Source organism: Piliocolobus tephrosceles, chromosome 21 (genome assembly GCF_002776525.5).
Source record: "Piliocolobus tephrosceles isolate RC106 chromosome 21, ASM277652v3, whole genome shotgun sequence".
Lineage (NCBI taxonomy): Eukaryota > Metazoa > Chordata > Mammalia > Primates > Cercopithecidae > Piliocolobus > Piliocolobus tephrosceles.
In genome coordinates, this window is record NC_045454.1 from 51,801,439 (window position 1) to 51,820,912 (window position 19,474).

Below are 19,474 nucleotides of genomic sequence, written 5' to 3' on the forward strand. Positions count from 1 at the left end.
AAAAAAAAAAAAAAAAAAAAAAAGAAATGGGATCACACACTCCGTGTTCTTTTTTGCCTGGCCTATCTCACTGGGCATGAGGTCCTCAGGCTGCATCCACATTGTGGCCTGTGTCACAGCCTCATCATTCCTTTTCATGGCTGAGAAATATTCCAGTGTGTGGAGGAATCACATTGTGTTTATTTATTCATCTGTGGATGGACATCTGGGCTGTTTTCACCTGTTGAGTTTGTAAAGCTGTACAAGTGTTTGTGTGGGCGTATGTTTTCATTTCTCTTGGGTGTATGCCTAAGGGCGGAATTGCCCGAGTCTATGGTGACTCTTTGTGTAACAGTTTGAGGATCCACCAGACTGTTTTCTTTTCTTTCTTTCTTTTTTTGTTTTTTGAGACAGAGTGAGATGGAGTTTCACTCTTTTTCCTCAAGCTGGAGTGCCATGGCGTGATCTTGGCTCACTGCAACCTCCACCTCCCAGGTTCAAGCGATTCTCCTCCTTCAGCCTCCCGAGTAGCTGGGATTACAGGCGCGTGCCACCACGCTTGGTTAACTTTGGTATTTTTAGTAGAGACAGGGTTTCACTATGTTGGCCAGGCTGGTCTCGAACTCCTGACCTCAGGTGATCTGCCTGCCTCGGCCTCCCAAAGTGTTTGGTTTACAGGCGTGAGCCACTGCGCCGGGCCAACGAGACTGTTTTCTACAGCAGCTGCACCTTCTTACATTCTCACCCACCCTGTGTGCGGATCATGGCCTGACTTTTGGGCCTCTGGCTCTGCCGTTATCATCCAGGCCGCCCCCAACTTGAGCTTAGCTTCTCTTAATCCACCCCTGCCCCGGATTTGCAGGTCACTACTGGGTCTTTACTCCAGCAACCCAGATGCCCTTTCTTCTGTCATAAAATCCACTCCTGAGCCCTGTCCATCTCCTGATCCCCCATGTATCTGCCCCACACCTCCAATTCTCTCCTCCCCCAAATCCACCCTGCTGGGCACTGGCTCCCTTCCTTGAGCCACAAGCAATGTCTGCTGGGCTAATCCCTGCTCAGTCCTCAGGCTGACTTGGCGGTCTGGTGGCATCACATAGCCACTCCTTCCCTTTGCCCCTAGACACCTTCCTCCCCGGGTTTCCAGGATACCTGGCAACCTCCTGCCTTTTATCCTATTTAAGGAGCACTTATGCAATGCTGGTGCCAGGCGCTGCTCTATGTACACTGCAATTATTAGCCAATGACCCTGAGAAGTGGGTGCTGTTCTTGTCCCTGTTTCTTTTTTTTTTTTTTTTTTCTTTTTTTTTTTTGAGACAGAGTCTCGCTCTGTCGCCCAGGCTGGAGTGCAGTGGCGCGGTCTTGGCTCAGTGCCAGTTCCACCTCCTGGGTTCACACCATTCTCCTGCCTCAGCCTACCAAGTAGCTGGGACTACAGGCACCTGCCCCCACGCCCGGCTAATTTTTTTGTATTTTCAGTAGAGACGGGGTTTCACCGTGTTCGCCAGGATGGTCTCGATCTCCTGACCTCGTGATCCACCTGCCTTGGCCTCCCAAAGTGCTGGGATTACAGGCGTGAGCCACCGCGCCCGACCTCTTGTCTCTGTTTTACAAGGCAAGGGAGAGGGGAGGCACAGAGAGGTTGCGTAACCTGCCTGAGATCACACAGCCAGGTCTGTAACTCAGGGGCTGTTCCAGTGTCTGTACTGAGTCTCCCCTCCTGCTGCTGCCTCCTCCCCTCTCCGGGCTTCTGAACACCAGCGGGGCTGGACTCACTCTCCCGAACTCTACTCTGCTCCCAGGACATGGTCCAGGCTCCCGGCTCTAATCTCCACCATGTGGCCACCCTGCCTGCACGTCCATCCCCGCAGACCTTGCCCTGAACTCCAGAGCTCACCTCAAGCTCCACGCCTCCGCCCTCCCGCCCTCTTCCCACTGCTGACAGGGACAGCCCTGTCCCTCTTCTCCCTCTTTTTCTCACCCTATGGCACCCTCCCTGCTCTGTGCTTGCCTCTACCCTAGTCAAAGCCACCCCAACCTGTGGCCAGTTCGCCTTCCCAGTCCCTCCCTGGTCTCTCGCTTCTGCCCTGGCTCCCGACAGTCATTTCCCAACACAGCAGCTCCAAACATGTTACCCTGACCAGCAAGGCCTCCTGGGACCTGCCCCACCTTGCCCTCTGACCTCCTCTCCTGCCCCTTCCCTGCCAGGAACATTCCAGGCCAGGCGCAGCCTCAGGGCCTCTAACCTGGCTGTGCTGTCTGCCTGATAACAGCTATCCCCAGGCACCCCCAGGTTTCCTCCCTCTCCTCCTCTGGATTTTGTTTTCTGTTTGTTTGTTTGTTTGTTTGTAGACAGCGTCTCTGTCGCCCAGACCAGAGTACTGTGGCACAATCACAGCTCACTGCAACCTCGACCGCTGGGCTCTGGTGATCCTAGATCTTCCCACCTCAGCCTCCCGAGTAACTGGGACTACAGGTGCGCCCACCATGCCCGGCTAATTTTTACATTTTTTTGTAGAAATAGGGTCTTCCTGGTCAGGTGTGGTGGCTCACGCCTGTTAATCCCAGCACTTTGGGAGGCCGAGGCAAGCAGATCATCTGAGGTCAGGAGTTCGAGACCAGCCTGGCTAACATGGTGAAATCCCGTCTCTACTAAAAATACAAAAAACATAGTATTTTTTGTATGGTTGGCGCTCAGGGGAGAGGACAGAGGTGAGGGGACTTAATAAGCACCTAGAGATATGCCTAGCTCTACCTAAGACTCTCAGTTAACCGTCTAAAGTAGGGACACTTTATTGGCATTGCACAGGTAGGGAAACTGAGGCCCGAGGGCATTAACCCTGACCTGGAGACAACAGAGGAAACCCTGTACAGTTTGATGCACAAATATTTATAGAGTTCCCACTAGGCTCCCCGACCGTCCCTAGGAGCCCAGCTGCCCCTTGACCCATTTCAGGCCTCAGTTTCCCCGCCCACACTTCGCCCCCGCCTCATAGGATTCTAAACTATGGCCGCAACGTGAGAGTTGAACGGAAACTACAACTCCCAAGAGGCCGTGCGGCCAAAGACACACGAGAACTACAGAGGGAGAGTCTCGCGCAGTAAACTGCCGCTCTCGCAAAACTCGGGCTGCCCTTGGCGCTGCCGATCCCAGAAGTTGCTGCATTCAGGCGTTCGCCGACGACAGCCCAGCGCGGGGCGGGGTTACGTGGAGGGGGCCTGATTGGGAGTCGGCGCAGGCGCAGTCCGCGCGGGTTCTCGGACGCAAAACGAGTGCGAGCGGCGGCGATGGACGACGAGGAGGAGACGTACCGGCTCTGGAAAATCCGCAAGACCATCATGCAGGTGAGCTGCGGGTGGTGTTGGGGGCGGGGGCGCGAGCAGCAGGTGCAGGGGCCCGAGGTGAGGTCGAGCTCGGCGTCTCCTCGTACTCCCGTCGGAGCAGCAGCGACGAAGGGCCCGGCCGACACGGGAGGCCCCGAGGCCGCCGGGGGTCCCAGGCGCTGGGCCCGACCTGAGCCGGCAGCGGGGAAGGGAGGGGGTTTCGAGACGTCTGGGTGCGGAGCTTAGGGGTGGGCGGGCGTCTCGGGCTGGCGCGGCGCGCATGGCGGCGAGAGGAGGAAGGTGCGAACGGGGACGGGGGGCGCCCCCTGACGGTGCCCCTCTCTGTGGTTCAGCGTCGCCATTTGTCCTTGCGTCGTGAACCTCCGGGCGTCTCAGCATCCGAGGCTGGCGGAGTTGGTGGTTGGGAAGCAGCAGGCGAGCTGGGGCTTTCGATGGGGACGTGGAGCGCGGAACCCGTGCCTTGGGGTCGGAGGCAGATGCAGGCCACTGGGCCGACTCCGGTTTGGAAGCTGGGCAAAGGCCTGAGGGCCTGCGGTTCAGGGTCCTCCCTCAGCCGTTGGGGCCGTTTGGGAGCTTTTGCTTTGTCTTGCTTCCCTACCCCATGCCCTTGTCTTCAGCGAGGCCCCCCGCAGCCTGATTCTCCTTCCTCCGGGCCACATTGTCAGCCTGAAGTCACATCTGTTTCGGTCCCTGTCTTTTTTTTTTTTTTTTTAAGAGACAGGGTCTCACTCTGTCGCCCAGGCTGCAGCGCAGTGGTGCAGTCATAGCTCACTGCATGCTTGAACTCCTGGCCTCAAGCAGCCCTCCTGCCTCGGCCTCCCTGAGCTCTGGGTTCACGGGCGTGAGCCCCCACGCTCCGTCTTTGTCCCTGTCTTTAGGGTAGCTCTGCAAAGTGGTTTGGAGGGCTTTGCTCCCTGCCGCGTTCCTGTGAGGCTGGGTGGACGGTCTTGGTCAAGGCTGAACGTCTCTGCGAGCCTCTCGGGATCACGCTGGTCCCATCCTGTGGTGTGGGGCTGTGGGGGCCAGGGTGGCTGTCGTGGGGCACACAGCTAGTGTTCAACCCGTTTGCTGTTCCCCTCTGTCCTCTGCAGCAGCCGCGGGTCTGACTTCCGGGTCCCGAGCTCTGGCCGCCTTCCTCTGTCTGCCCTGGGGTTAGCTGGTGCTTTCTCTCTGCAGCTGTGCCACGACCGTGGCTACCTGGTGACCCAGGACGAGCTTGACCAGACGCTGGAGGAGTTCAAAGCCCAATATGGAGACAAGCCGAGTGAGGGGCGGCCGCGGCGCACTGACCTCACTGTACTGGTGGCCCACAACGATGACCCCACTGACCAGATGTTTGTGTTCTTTCCAGGTGAGCAGCAGGTCCCAGGGGAGTTCCAGTGGAGCTGCCCCAGCACCTGCTGAGGAGCCGGCCACTAGCACCCCCCCCAACACGCCTCATGCCCAGCATTTGACCCCTCTGCCCAATCTGGGAGGAAAACTTCCCCTCCTCTTCCTTGCTGTGGGCGATGCTGTGGACCTCTGACCCCTCTCATGCGGAGCCTCTTTCTGGTTTCCCTCTCATCGGTCCCCTTTCTTCCTGCCAACCAGGAGAGTCACATGCACCTCCCTACTCACCCGCAGCCCCCCATGACCTTTGCCCTACCTGTGTCCCTTGGCTCCCCCATCCTGGCCGTTGGGTGCACTTCCAGCTTCTTGGCCTGGCCCAGGAGGCCCCGTGTGGGTCGGCGCAGCCTCCTTGTGAGCTGTGGCCCCTGTCTGCCCCAGTCCATTCCTCTGCAGCCCATGCCGCCTCTCCCCTGTCAGCGTCCACTACTCATCTCTCGAGGTTGTGCTCAGGCCACTTTTCCCGGGACCCCGGGACCCTCGGTTTCAGCACCTGCACCGTGGACGTCTCCCCACTTGACTGCCTCCCCAGTATGGCTCTAAAGCCATAGGGACACAGCCCCGTGCCCAGAATTAATCAGTGGGGTGGACAGAGCGTGTCTGCCAAGCGGACCTGGTGATGCTGCTTTTTTTTTTTTTGAAAGTCTCATTCTGTCACCCAGGCTGAAGTGCAGTGGTGCCATTTCGGCTCGCTGCAGCCTCCACCTGCTGAGTTCAAGGAATTCTCCTGCCTCAGCTTCCTGAGTAGCTGAGATTGCAGACACCCACCACCATACCTGGCTTTTTTTTCTTTGTATTTTTGGTAGACATGGGGTTTCACCATGTTGGCCAGGCTGCTTTCAAACTCCTGACCTCAGGTGATCTGCCTGCCTCGGCCTCCCAAAGTGCTGGGATTACAGGCATGAGCCACTACGCCCGGTCTTTTTTTTTTTTGAGGCTTTCTCTCTGTCACCCAGGCTGGAGTGCAGTGGCGCAATCTCAGCTCACTGCAACCTCCACCTCCTGGGTTCAAGCAATCCTCCCACCTCAGCTTCCCACAGGCATACACCATCTCACCTGGCTACTTTTACTTTTTTTAGTATTGTTTGTTTATTTGTTTGTTTGTTTTTTTAAGACGGAATCTCGCTCTGTTGCCCAGGTTGGAGTGCAATGGCACAATCTTGGCTCACTGCATGCTCCTTCTTCCGGGTTCACACCATTCTTCTGCCTCAGTCTCCAGGGTACCTGGGACTACAGGTGCCGCCACCACGCCCGGCTAATTTTTTGTATTTTTAGTAGAAACAGGGTTTCACCGTGTTAGCCAGGATGGTCTCGATCTCCTTACCTTGTGATCCGCCTGCCTCAGCCTCCCAAAGTGCTGGGATTACAGGTGTGAGCCACCATGCCTGGCCAATCTTTTGTACTGTTAATAGAGATGGGGTTTCACCATGTTGGTCAGGCTGGTTTCGAACTCCTGACCTCAAGCAATCCACCTGCCTTAGCCTCCCAAAGTGCTAGGGTTACAGGTGTGAGCCACTGCACCCGGCCTCAGATGATGTTTCTTAAAGAGAGCATCCTGGGGCGTGAGATGTGCTTGCTGGAGAGGTGGGTGCTGAGTCACCCCCGTCGCCGGGACTGCCTGGGGTGGGAGCCTCTCAGAGTCGAAGGTCTCTGCCTCTCGCTGGTCTCTGGGTGACTGAGCGCTGCCAGGCCCTGTCCTTGTCTGTGGGTGAATGAGGTTTCAGCCCTTTCTTCCCCTGTCCTGGGATCCTGCAACTCAGGTCTCGTTTTGCAAACGTGGAAGCTGAGGCCTGAGAAGGAGAAGCGCCTGTGTGGAACGGGGCTGGAACCCGGGTGCTCTGTGGTCTGGGTGGGCAAAGGCCGGGAGGGCCCAGGGTGGTGTAGGCCAGAACACTCTCTGTCTGCAGAGGAGCCCAAGGTGGGCATCAAGACCATCAAGGTGTACTGCCAGCGCATGCAAGAGGAGAACATCACGCGTGCCCTCATCGTGGTGCAGCAGGGCATGACGCCCTCTGCCAAGCAGGTGGGCACCCCCGCCCCGCCCCTCCAGCCTCTCGCCCTCCCCAGCCTCCTCCCCCGAGCAGGTGGGCACCCCTGCCCCGGCTCACCCTGCCAGCCTCTTGCCCTCCCCAGCCTCCTCCCCCAAGCAGCGCCCACAGGCAGCTCATGTGCCTTGGGCCAGGCCAGTCAGGGTGCCCTGGAGGATGTGGCGCGGATGTCTGACAAGCCCCGACCACCTGCCTCCCACCCCAGCCCCACCCCAGGCAGCTGCTGTCCTTCCCTGGCTCTCGGGAGGGACGTAAGGGCGGAGGGCACTGTGCTCTCTCGCTGGCGCCTGTGTGCTCCAGCCCTTGGCCTGGTGCAGCTTGTGGGAGCCAGAGGTTCTTTGTCCTGAGCCGATGTCCAGGGGGACATGCAGAGGAGGCCGGCACAGGGCACGTTCCCCGTCTGTCTGTCGGACACTCCTGAGCCAGGCTGCCGTGCTGTGACGGGCAGTCAGAGCAGTTTAGTCCCTGGCCTACCGGCCGCGGGGTTCACGCAGTCACGCAAGGCGGCACCCTCTATGGGGAAGAGGTCACCCTGCAACTCTGAGGGCCGCCCCGGAGGCGTGTGACGGATGGAAACACATCCGAGTTTCCACGGCCTCATCACTGCTCATGACAGGAGGCCCTTGATGAGCGGAGGCTGGGGAGGGGCGGGCTGTCGAAGGCTTCTGGGCTGGCGGTGGGGTTTTCTGATTTATGACGTGGGGTGTGTTGGGGCACACGAGTAAGCTCTATGTAGCTTGAGGCAGGAAATGGAGTTGGGGTTGTCTGGGCCCCTCCGGGCCGTGCCTGAGAGCCACTCTCTTCCAGTCCCTGGTCGACATGGCCCCCAAGTACATCCTGGAGCAGTTTCTGCAGCAGGAGCTGCTCATCAACATCACGGAGCACGAGGTGAGTGCCCGCCGTGGAGCCTGTGTGGGGCCGGCAGAGATGAAGGGTTTGCGGGTGGCCAGGAAGATGTGGGATCTGGGGCCCAGGGTGGGTGCTCCCGTTAGTGCGTGGAGGACAGGGGTTCTCAAAGGGTGGCCCTGGACTTGCAGCAGCCAAGCCCGGGAGCTTCTTAGAAATGCAGATCCCCAGGCCCACCCCAGCCTGTAGAACCGGGACTGTTGGGGCTGTGGAGGGACCCTAGTGCTGCCGACATGACAGGAGGAGTCCCAGCAGGAGGTGGCTGTGCCCAGCCCGTCTGCCTCAGAAGCCTGTGGAGCCGGGGTGCAGTGGGTGGGCTCCCTGAGTGCCGGGGGTCGGGGGAGGGGGGTTCAGGGCCCTGGTCCGTCTGGAGGCACAGGGGCTGTGGTGGCGCCTGGGAGCCGTGGGGTCTGGCCAGCCCTCCGTGATGCCTGCTGGCTTCCTCTCCGCAGCTGGTCCCTGAGCACGTCGTCATGACCAAGGAGGAGGTGACAGAGCTGCTGGCCCGATAGTATCCTTTCCAGCCCCATCTCTTGAGACTTCCGCATCCCCCTGCCCCCCACGGCTCCGTCTGACATTTTCCTGACCCTGTTTCCCAGTAAGCTCCGAGAGAACCAGCTGCCCAGGATCCAGGCGGGGGACCCTGTGGCGCGCTACTTTGGGATAAAGCGTGGGCAGGTGAGCCTTGCAGGGAGAAGGGGCTCTGGGGCTGCTTTGAGCTGCCCACTCAGAGAAGGGGCTTCTGTTCCTCCCTGACAGCCCCTGCCCCTCAACCCAGGGCCTAGAGGGGACCTCGAGACCATACCCCCAATCCCCCCGTCTTAAAGCCAGGGTCACTAGGCCCAGAGAAGAGCGTGACCCAGGTTCCCGGGGAGCGGGTCCTGCAGCCCAGGGTCAGCATTCTGGGCCCCTGCCGGCCATCCCCAGCCCGTGTGCTGCCCACCTGCTGTCTGGTGACTGCAGTGAGGCCCCTCAGGCGTTCCCAGCCCCTGCTCTCTGCTTCTGCAGGTGGTGAAGATCATCCGGCCCAGCGAGACAGCGGGCAGGTACATCACCTACCGGCTGGTGCAGTAGCCGCCGCCTGACAGGTGAGACGGCCAGTGGGACAGGCACCGAGGTGGGGTCAGAGGCGGGGGTGTCGTCCCCTTCAAGCTGTTCTCGCGTCGTCCAGCAGCAAACCCGTCCTAGCACCAGCCCAGCGGGGCCACCAGGCGCTCCTAGGACACCTCCAGCCCCCACCTGACTACGCGGGGCGTGCGTCTCCCCCGCCACTGACCCACCTTAGAAGCGAGAGACGAGCGGGTGTACGGTGGGGCTTTCCAGAAGAGGGTTTAGAAACTTTCCTGGAGACCCCAGCGCTCGGAGAGGAGGGGAAGTTTCTGGCCAGCCCTTCCCTGAGTGGGCACCTGGGGAGGGACTGGCCTGTGTCAGGAGCGGGACAGCCTTTGCTCATGTGAGAACCTCGCAGCTCCTGCTGGACTCTGGTCATGGTGAGGTGCTGTCCTGGCAGGCAGCCCCGCTTCACACAGCCCAGGGGTGGGGCTCGGCCTGGTCTGATGCTGGCACGGTTCCTTTGAGTTCAGAGCCACTGCCCACACCTGTGTGACCACTGGGCACAAGTGAGCCGCCCAGCCTCTGCACTGTGGCCTGGGCCTCCTGCACCCCCTTACGCTCAGTAGTGGACGTTGGGCTGTCCTGGGCCGACTAGATCTGCCCCACTCGTGTGACCACCCTCCCCTTCCCCAGCCCCTAGAGGGAGACACACAGTGACCCCCATCCCTGCAGGATGAACGCCCCTGCCCTGCCATAGTCCAGCCCCCCAGCTCTCACGGCTGCTGCTCCTCTGGACTCCCCAAGGCAGGTGGCCTTCACCCAGGTTCTCCCGTCCTGGGGTGAGGCCCAGCCGGCCCCATTCACCTGTGGATTTGTGCAAGATGCAGCCTCAGAAGAGACAAGGCCCCCGAGGGAGGTCACCTGGGGGCAGCTGGTGCTGTGCCCCCTCTGTTGGGGATTTGGGGTCCCGGTCTCCCACCAGCCACTGCTTCCTCCCGGGCTCTCAGCCTTCTACCCCTTGTGTTCCCTCCCTCGGGGGCCCTGATGCGTGGTGGCCCCCGCCCGGCCTCGGCTTCTTACTCCATTCACAGCCGTGCACGCCCTCAAGCCACCAGGGTGCGAGATTCCGGCTCTGGAGTTTTCGGTTGTTGTAGGAGGTTGGGTGTTTTCAAACGTTAAAGATGTTTTGAGCAAATGAACTTGCTTGATATGAAAACCAGGCCGACCGAAAAGGTATTTAGCAGGTGGCCTTGTGTCTCCCCAAGCACACGAGGTCGGCTTGGCAGGCGGGCCCTCCTGCTGGCATTGTCTGGCCCTGGCTTCAGAGGTCAGCGCCTCCCCAGGCCCTCACCCCGCCCTCCCACTTGTGCTCCTGGATCAGGCGTGAGCGTGCCTGTCTCCCTTCCCTTCCCGTGAGGGTGTGGAGTTGTTCTCTGGCGTGTGCAGCTGTGGTTTGCGGCCAGTTCCTCGTATAGACGTTTGGGATCTGGCTCTACTTCCCCCTTTGTCTGATTTCAGAAGGCCTCGCCTGCCCAAGTTTAACCTGGCCGCTTGTGTGTGTTTCACAACAGCTTCATGAGGGTGTAATTCACGCTTGTGCGATCGGTGGTCTGCAGGGCTCCCAGACGCTGAGGCCGCGGCTGGTGCAGTACAGTCCCGCAGGGATCTTTAGGTTAAGTCTGATGGTGTGTGTGTGACGTGGACGGTGCTTCCCCTTCTCTCCAAATGTACTTTTTTCAAAATCGTTTCGGCCAAAGCAAGCCAGACACAAAAGGACAAAGACTGATTTCACTCGTAGGAGGTCGCGAGAGTTGTCAGAGCCCGGAGGCAGGATGGGGGTTCCCAGGGCTGGGGACAGTGTGTGTCATGTGCACAGTCGTAGTTTGGGAAGATGAGAAAATTCTGGAGGTCAGGTGTAGCAGCTCACGCCTGTAATCGGCCGAGGTGGGCAGATCACTGGAGGTCAGGTGTTCGAGACCAGCCTGGCCAACATGGCAAAACCCTGTCTCTACTAAAAAATACAAAAATTACCTGGGTGTGTGGCGGGTGCCTGTAATCCCAACTACTTGGGAGCTGAGGCAGGAGAATCTCTTGAACCCGGGAGGGGGAGGTTGCAGGGAGGCTCAAGTGGGAGGATCGCATGAGCTCAGGAGTTAAAAGACCAGCCTGGGCAACACAAGAGTTTTTTTCATCTCCACAAAAAACTTTTTTGAGATGGAGTCTTGGTCTGTTGCCCAGGCTGGAGTGCAGTGGCCGGATCTCAGCTCATTGCAAGCTCCGCCTCCCGGGTTCCCGCCATTCTCCTGCCTCAGCCTCCCGGGTAGCTGGGACTACAGGCGCCCGCCACCTCGCCCGGCTACCTTTTTGTATTTTTTAGTAGAGACGGGGTTTCACTGTGTTAGCCAGGATGGTCTTGATCTCCTGACCTCCTGATCCGCCCGTCTTGGCCTCCCAAAGTGCTGGGATTACAGGCTTGAGCCACTGCACCCGGCCCATACAAAAAACTTAAAAGATTACCTGGGCACAGTGGCTCACACCTGTAATCCCAACACTTTGGGAGGCTGAGGCGGGAGGATCATTTGAGCCCAGGAAGTCAAGGCTGCAGTGAGCTACGATTGTGCTGCCATACTCCAGCTTGGGCCACAGGGTTACACCCTGTCTCAAACGAAATGCAGTTCCACAGGTGTATGGGCCACGTTTCCAGTGCTTGGTGGCCCCGTGGGGCTGGCGTGCGGAACCTCAGAGTGCGAGAACACGTCCGTCATCTGGAACGTTCTCCTGGACTGCCCCAGGCTGCAGGTGGACACGACGTGGTCATTTGATGCCCGAGTGTCGGCACAGCCCGTCTTGAAGACCACCGGGGCTCCCACCTCACGGGGCCCCGTGGCAGGGGTTTCCCTTCCTCACACCTTTCTCCCCTGGGAGGAGGCCCAGGGCCACGCTGCAGGGCTGTGTCCCCTCCCTGGCCCCTTTCCAGGCTTGCAGCTGCCACAGAAAACAGACCTGATTCAAACCTTTATTCAGCAAAATAAACGTGCCTGTGAAGGAACTACACGGTGGCTTCTGAGAGGCCCCACTGTGTACCTAAGCCCCAGGCGGCCACACCTGGTGTTCTGGAAAAGGGAATCTAGGGCCAGTATTCAGGCCCCGCTGTACTGCACCCTGGAAACCGCACCAGACCCCAGCCTCCGCCCCCATCCACGGCTCCCAGAATGGTTTCCGGAGTCCCTGCGACAGAGCTGTGAGAGGCGGGGCAGGGCCACCGTCCCTGTGATGACCAGGGGCATGCGCCGGGCAGGGACCGCTTCCTCCATCCACACAGCCCTGTGGGCACCAACAAGGCCACTGCGACTTCATGAGGCAGCAGTGTCCCTCAGCTCAGCTGAGCCGGGGTGCAGGGGAGAGCGCAGGGCGCACCCCGTGGCCCCAGGGCCCTTTTGCTCCTGGAAGCTTCTGGGAGGAGGCGCATGCTGGCAGGACAACCAAGTCCAGGCGCGCTCGGCAGCGACCCCAGGACGGCGCAGCTAAGCTATGCCGGCGCTGGAGGCGCCCTGGAGGGACAGGAGCAGGCGAGAGAAGCCACCTGTGGTCCCGGCCCCGCCCCAGCTCACACGAACTCAGGCTGCCTCTCCCTGCAGGAGCCCAGCGCAATCTGCCCGCCACGGAGCCTCCCAGTGGGCAGTGGGGCCTGCAGCACGTTGTTGGACTGGTTTGTGTTGAATCCTGAGGGCTGCTGGGCCGGGTTGTCCTCGTTCCCGTCCTCCCGGGCGGTGGCCTCCAGCTGCTCCTCGCTGCCGCTGTGGCTGCCAGAAGCCTCCTCCAGGCTGGCCTCGCTCTGCTGCTGCTCCAGGAAGCTGAGGCGGCGCAGGGCACTGGCCTCTGATGAGGACAGCAGCTCGGAGGCCTCCTCTAGGTCCGAGTCTGAGTCGTTGGACACAACTCGGGATTCTGAGAAAGGGAGACAGAGGTGGGGAGAGAGAGAGATGGAGGAGAGAGATGAGAGACAGATGAGGAGAGAGATGGAGGAGAGACAGAGATAGGGAGAGAGAGATATGGAGAGACGGAGGAGAGATGGGGAGAGATGGAGGAGGGGCAGAGACGGAGAGATAGAGGAGAGGGAAGAGAGATGAGAGACAAGGGGAGGGACAGAGACGGGGGAGTGAGGAGGAAAGGAGACAGGGGTGTTGACAGAGTGGCTCTGTGTCCCCACCCAAACCTCATCTTGTAGCTCCCATAATTCCCACGTGTTGTGGGAGGGACCTGGTGGGAGATGGTTGAATCACGGGGGCGATTCTTTCCTGGGCTGTTCTCATGATAGTGAATGGTTTTCACAAGATCTGATGGTCTAAAAACTGGAGTTTCCCAACACAAGCTCTCCCTTTGCCTGCCACCATCTATGCAAGACGTGACTTGCTCCTTCTTGCTTCTTCCCACCTACGTGGAACTGTAACTCCATTAAACCTCTTTCTTTTGTAAATTGTCCAGCCTCAGGTATTTCTCTCTTTTTGAGACCAGAGTCTTGCTCTGTTACCCAGGCTGGAGCACAGTGGCACGATCTCGGCTCACTGCAACCTCCGCCTCCCTGGTTCAAGCAATTCTCCTGCCTCAGCCTCCTGAGTAGCTGGGATTACAAGCACGTGCCACCACACCTGGCTAATTTTTGTATTTTTAGTGGAGACGGGGTTTCACCATGTTGGTCAGGCTGGTCTCAAACTCCTGACCTCAAGTGATCCACCTAGGTCTCCCCAAGTGCTAGGATTACAGGTGTGAGCCACCGCGCCTGGCCTCAGGTATTTATCAGCAGTGTGAAAACAGACTAATACAGAGGTACTGTAACTAGATGTGGCACTCAGGGCTGGCTGCCTCTGACAGGTGGCGCCGGCCCCACCTGAGTCAAATCCCCCACCCCGTGCCCTTCTCTAGAAAAGGAGGCTGCTGCAGGAAAGGCACTTAGCCTGGCCGGGTGCACCTGGAGACTTACACAGCGTCAGCCACACCTTCACATTACCGGCTTCTGAGTACGGGGTAGGCACCTCAAAAGGTGCCTTGCCTGTGTTTGCAGCTGGTTAAAGGAAAATGAATGAGTAGCTCACAGGTGTGGTCTCCGTGGCACATGAAATCCACAGAACATGCTACACCATGGACCCTGCCACGTGTGCACAACTAGGTCATGGCACCTGCACCCATGGGTGGCACGCGCCAGCCTCCCTTGGGGCTGTTTGGGCAGCCACACACTCACCTCTGCACCCGTCCTCCGCAGCCTCCTGCAGGGGGTAGGCCACCCCCTCGCCCGCTTCCAGGTATGGCACCTGGATGACCACCTCAGCTCGCTGGCTGGATGACTCGTCCTGCAAGGGCAGAATGGAAGTCAGGGAGGGGCCGGGGCTCCATTTTCCATGTTATAAATTAACAAACACACCACACAGCCCCTAACAGCTACTGACACCCGCTGCTGCCCAGCCTGTGACCACACTGCCCGTTCCCACAAGGTACATGGGATGGGAATTTCTGAAATTCCGCTCCTCTTGCCACCCACGGCTGCTCCTGTCCCCATCTGTGGTTTCTCCCAAGAGCTTCAAGAGCACAGGATGGAAAGGCCGTGCCCAGCACAGACACCGTCAGAGCTGCGGGCCCCACTGTCCTGTGCCGCACCCCAGGCGGTCTGTCCTCAGCCAAGAGCAGACCCGGGAAACTGCACCCACTAAATGCCCAGGGAAAATGGATTGAAAAAATACGAGAGGCCAAGGGGGGTGTGGATCACTTGAGGTCAGGAGTTCGAGACCAGCCTGGTCCACAAAGTGAAACCCCATCTCTGTTAAAAATACAGAAATTAGCCGGGCATGGTGGCGGGCACCTGTAGTCCTAGCTACTCGGGAGGCTGAGGCAGGAGAATCGCTTGAACCTGGGAAGCGGAGATTGTGGTGGGCTGAGATCCCCCCATTGCACTCCAGCCTGAGCAACAGAAGCGAAACTACAACTCCTAGACAGGAAAATCTGAAGCGGGGAATTGACCTCGCAGCGGAGTGCAGTGGCAGCTCGGACGGGCTGTGGACACCTGGGCTAGCGTGCTGCTCGTGGCTGCAGGCAGCACCGGGGTGGGAAACGGGGAAGGAGAGTGCCTAAAGGGTGAGGCCCAATGCCAGCCCCAAGGAAGAGTGGAGGGGCGGCCGCAGAGCCTTTGCACCTCTGCCAGATTCAATGCAGACTTCGCGGAGTTCTTTGCACAAAAGACAAAAAGACAGGGGCCTCCCGAACTACCCTGTCCAAACCAAATTATCTCCCTGTGGTTCCTTGGGCTTCATCCCACAACAACTGTCCCCAGCAGCGCCCCCTGCTCCCCAAGCCCCGAGTGGACAGCCCTGGTCAGGCCCACACCCTCACCTGGCCCCCGGGGGTCTCCTCCGGCTTCTCCTCGAAGACCAGCCCATAGTGGACGATGAGAGTCTCAATGACGCGGGCCTGGTGGGGGTAATCCACCAGGGAGGAGAGAGACACGGTGGCCTCGGTGGGCCGTGGCCGCAGCAGCGTGGGCCCGAACACGATGCCCAGGTTCCCAGGGGTCATCTTGTTGTCCTGCTCCACCTCCACGATCCTGCGGGGCGGGCAGGGCCAGGTGCTGAGCGGCTCCCGGGACCCCGAGCCCTCCACCCCATATGCCGGGCCTCACCTGCGTAGGTGCCGCAGCAGGTACTGCAGCGAGGCCCGGTTCTCGGACGGCAGGTCCCGCAGGAGCTCCCGCAGCCGACCTGCCATGGCCACCGCCACTGCCTCGCTCTCCGAGCCGTCCTGACGGCCCCGGGACGCCGCCTTGGCCTCGGCCTCTGCCTTCAGGCTGTCCTTAGCCAGCCCCACGAGCTCGTGGTAGAGGCGGAAGGAGATGAGCGGCTCGGGAAGCTGTGCGGCGTCAAGGGTCAGCAGGTGTTGGTGGGCCTGGCCCAGCCCCCACGCGTGCCTACCACGTCCGCAGCCTCAGCCCCACCCCCAGCAGGCACTGGTCACGCCCCACCGAGCTCGGGTTCTACCCAGAGCAGCCTCAGGCCCCCTTCCCAGCCCAGCATGAGCCCTGCCCCCGCCTACGCAGGCCACGCTGCCAGCCCCAGTCCCTTTCGCGCTCTGGCCACGCCCACCCCGCCCTGCAGGTACCCCAAGAAGCTCAAGCTCTACTCGGCACAGTCTGACCCGTTCCCCACCACCTGAGAAGTGCTGGTCTCGCTCCCAACCCAGCCCAGCTCCACCCTTCCCCAGACACGGCCACGTCCCTAACCCCAGCCCCGCCCTTCCCCGGCCATGACCACGCCCTCAGCCCAGCCCCGCCCCTGCCAAGCCCTGGTCACACTCACCCCGCCCCAGCCTCGCCCCACCAAGTCCAGGCCCCACCCCCAGCCCTGCACTTGTCCAGCCTCAGCCCCTCCCCTAGCCTCATACGGGTCCCTGCCAAGCACGGAACACGCCCATCCTGCTCTGGCCACGCCCCACCGAGCCCCGGCCCCGCCCCAGCACGGGGTCTGGTGTGCTTTCTGCTGTGGCCACACCCCTGCCACGTGCTGACCAAGCCCCACCTGGCCCCTCCTGTCCCTGTCCGTGCCCCCACACAGAACTGCCCCGTCCAGCTCCTACCATGACCATGACCCCAGCCTCAGCAGTGCCCCGCCAGGCACGGTCCCGCCCACCCTGTCCTCCCCAAGCCCAGCGTTGCGCCAGTCCAGCTCCAGCTCAGTCCTGTTCCACCTCCAGCACCCCCACCCCACCTCCGCCTGCCTGGCTACGCCCCTTCCAGGCTCTGCTTGGCCACCTCCGGTGGGTCTCACCTGGCGCAGGTAGAGCTTGAGAACGTTGCTGATGTCGTGGGGAGAGGCCTGCGACAACTCGACCAGCTCCTTGCCGTTCTCAAAGGCCTGGCATAGCTTCTCCACGCGCGTCTTTACCCCATTGACCCGGTAGATGCCCTGCGGGAGCCCGGGGATGGGGAGGCCTGTCAGCCTCGGTCCACGCCCGCCTCCCCGCTGGGAGCCGCCTCCTCCCCCACCTCACCTTGGTGCGCAGCGCCCGCCGCTCGATCTCGCAGACGCACTTCTTGACAATGAAGGGCACGCCGTCGTGGGCACTGCGGGCCGCCTGGCTGAAGTCCTGGCCGAACAGCTGCAGGCGGCCCTGCAGCTTCTTGTGCCCGCACTGTATGGCCAGCGTCTCCAGACATTTTTTGTGGCAGGCCAGACAGCACTGGGGGCGGCCAGAGTGAGTGAGCCCAGCCCCGGGACGCCCAACTCAGTGCAGCCCCCAGCGGCTCCACCCCACCTCCCCGGGGCCGCTCGCAGTGCCCCACACGGCAGCTTCTGTAAACACAAGCTGGACAATGGCTCCCGGATTCCACCCCAGGGGTGATCCCGCCTGCCAAACACTCCGGCCTCCTCTCCTTCCCGCCCCTTGGTTTTCTGGCCACAGCTCCAGGGCCTTTGTCTTCCAGGTCTTCTGGCCACAGCCCCAGGGCTCTTCACACTCCAGGTCTACCCCCTGCCTCGCTGCCTCAGAGTCAACACTGCCCCCCAAACCTAAAAGGGCCCACCCCACCCCTCCATTCGCCTCCTTCCAAAGGCGCCCGACTGCTCCCTGCTCTGGGCCAGACCTTCCCGAGGGCACCCCAAAGGCTCCGGAAGGCTCCCAGCTGTCCATCGGGGTGCCCCACTCACCTCCTCGCACTCAGCACCCTGGAAGTAGACGTAGCTGTTGCACTCGCGGCACTTGGCGGGCGTGCGGAGCTTCCGGAGCCGGTGAGTACGGGCCGCCTTGGACAGCCCCTCGTGGCGGAACGGCCCACTGGGCACAGCCACTGGCAGCTCAGGGGTCATGCCGTTGAGGTCAGCTGCGGGCAGCACAGGCGGCCGGTGTCACCAAGGCAGGTCAGGGCCAGGCCCATGGACTGTGTCCAACCCCCCCTCTCTCCAGCCCCGTCAGGGGACCCTCACCCTGCTCGAAGGCTGAAGGCCCAGCTCCACCATCCGGGTCCACCAGCTCCTCCGTGGACGACATGGTGCCACTGGATGACGTCCGCTCAAACTTCTTAAAGTCCCCTGGGCAGGAATCAAGATCATTCAGACTCCCCGAGCCAGGGGAGGCGGTGCCCTCCATCACCCGCGGTGCGTGAAGCCCTGAGGCCCAGGAGAGGCAGCAGCTCCACACCCCAGCCCGCCAGAGAGCCTCCGTCACCTGTGCCAGGGCCGGGGTCCAGCCCACCGTCCGAGTCTGCGATCGAGAGCGGCCATGACTTGTGAACCTGGTGTCCTCGCCCGGCTGGAGAAAGAGGCGTCTCTGGTGAAGGGCCAGGGTGGGCCGCAGGGTGCCAGCGTTCACCCCTCGGGCCCCGCCGGACACTCACCCCGGCGCTCCTTGGCAGGTGCGCCCTCAATGCAACCGCCTTCCTCTGGGGGGCTTCCGGCAGCCTCGGGCCCCGCCACATCACTCACGTGGAAGCTGCTCTTCCGGGCACGCAGGACTGGGGACCTGGTGAAATACACCGGGAGGCGAGGCGGTGATGGGGGGGGGGCGGGCATAGCAGCTTCATCTTCACGCCCCCAACGGAGGGAAGCCCGGCTCCCAGGCCCGTGTGCGCCAGGGACCGGGCAGCTGGGTTGGTCGTACCAGGCGTTGGCGGAGACGTGGGGCTCAAAGTCGTAGTGCACATCGGGCTCCTGGTCCCGCTGCAGCTGGCGCACGTGCGAGGCGTACTGCTGGCCCGGGTCGTACAGCTTGCTGCTCTCACACAGCATCTGGAAGTGCACGGGCAGCGGCGCCGTCTGCATATGCATCATCTGATAGTAGGAGATGGTGGCCTGCGGGCGGCACCGGAGAACGGCGGGGTCAGGAGGCCGCCCTGTCTGCCATCGCCGCCCAGGCGACCGGAGCACCCCACGCACCGTCTTGATGGTCTGGTCGCTCTGCCGGATGACCTCTTGGATATGCCGCAGCGTCGTCACCTTGGTATCCTCCAGCTCCTGCTTCTGCGTCTTCGCGTCGGCCACGCAGGTGCGGTAGGTGGCCATAGCTTCCTCCGCCTGCGGTGGGGGCGGGGCACACAGGGGAGGCCTCAGCCTGGGGTGCAGGACTCAGAAACCTCACGGAGGCCGGGTTCAAGCCTGTCATCCCAGAGCCTCCGGAGGCCACAGTGGGAGGCTTGCTTGAGGCCAGGGGTTCGAGACCAGCCTGAGCAAGATGGTGAGACCCCCCCCCCATCTCTCTTTTTTTTTTTTTTTTTTGAGACGAAATCTTGGTCTGTAGCCCAGGCTGGAGTGCAGTGGCGTGATCTCAGATCACTGCAACCTCCACCTCCCGGGTTCAAGCGATTCTCCTGCCTCAGCCTCCCAAATAACTGGGATTACCGATGCCCCCTCACCCACCATGCCCAGCTAATTTTTTGTGATTTTTGTAGAGATGGGGTTTCACCATTTTGGCCAGGCTGGTCTTGAACTCCTGACCTCATATGATCTGCCCATCTCAGCCTCCCAAAGGGCTGGGTTTACAGGTGTGAGCCACCACGCCCAGCCTGAGACCCCATCTCCATAAAGAATTTTTTGTTTTTTGAGATGGGGGTCTCACTGTGTCACCCAGGCTGGAGTGCAGTGGCACCATCTCAGCTCACTGCAAGCTCCGCCTCCTGGGTTTACACCATTCTCCTGCCTCAGCCTCCCGAGTAGCTGGGACTACAGGCGCTCGCCACCTTGCCCGGCTAGTTTTTTGTATTTTTTTTTTTTTTTTTTTTTTTT

At 60.8% G+C, this 19,474-nt stretch overlaps 2 protein-coding genes across 5 annotated transcripts in view; one reads left to right on the forward strand and one right to left on the reverse strand.

Annotated features, from left to right (window-relative positions):
- The first annotated feature begins 3,157 nt into the window (after positions 1-3,157).
- Positions 3,158-11,771, forward strand: POLR2E (RNA polymerase II subunit E). 2 transcript variants are annotated; one of them, XM_023192741.3, is made up of 8 exons: positions 3,158-3,324; positions 4,501-4,675; positions 6,618-6,733; positions 7,566-7,646; positions 8,117-8,175; positions 8,264-8,342; positions 8,673-8,752; positions 11,393-11,771. In XM_023192741.3, exons 1-7 carry the CDS (start codon positions 3,268-3,270, stop codon positions 8,736-8,738), a joined length of 633 nt encoding a protein of 210 aa, XP_023048509.1. In that variant the 5' UTR covers positions 3,158-3,267; the 3' UTR covers positions 8,739-8,752; positions 11,393-11,771. The 2 variants fall into 2 exon arrangements, with proteins under 2 accessions (XP_023048509.1, XP_023048510.1); XM_023192742.3 differs by having other exon boundaries at positions 11,401-11,771.
- The window catches only part of ARHGAP45 (Rho GTPase activating protein 45), a 24,669-nt gene continuing 16,914 nt past the window's right edge, over positions 11,720-19,474 (reverse strand). For all 3 annotated transcript variants that reach the window (XM_023192739.2, XM_023192738.2, XM_023192740.2), the window contains 12 exons: positions 18,629-18,766; positions 18,354-18,544; positions 18,091-18,215; positions 17,922-18,005; positions 17,681-17,785; positions 17,405-17,577; positions 16,749-16,937; positions 16,526-16,663; positions 15,385-15,611; positions 15,099-15,309; positions 13,957-14,065; positions 11,720-12,665 (listed from right to left, as the gene is read on the reverse strand). In XM_023192739.2, coding sequence (XP_023048507.2) covers positions 12,325-12,665; positions 13,957-14,065; positions 15,099-15,309; positions 15,385-15,611; positions 16,526-16,663; positions 16,749-16,937; positions 17,405-17,577; positions 17,681-17,785; positions 17,922-18,005; positions 18,091-18,215; positions 18,354-18,544; positions 18,629-18,766 — 2,031 coding nt within the window. In that variant the 3' untranslated portion in view covers positions 11,720-12,324. The remainder of the gene's footprint in view (positions 12,666-13,956; positions 14,066-15,098; positions 15,310-15,384; positions 15,612-16,525; positions 16,664-16,748; positions 16,938-17,404; positions 17,578-17,680; positions 17,786-17,921; positions 18,006-18,090; positions 18,216-18,353; positions 18,545-18,628; positions 18,767-19,474) is intronic.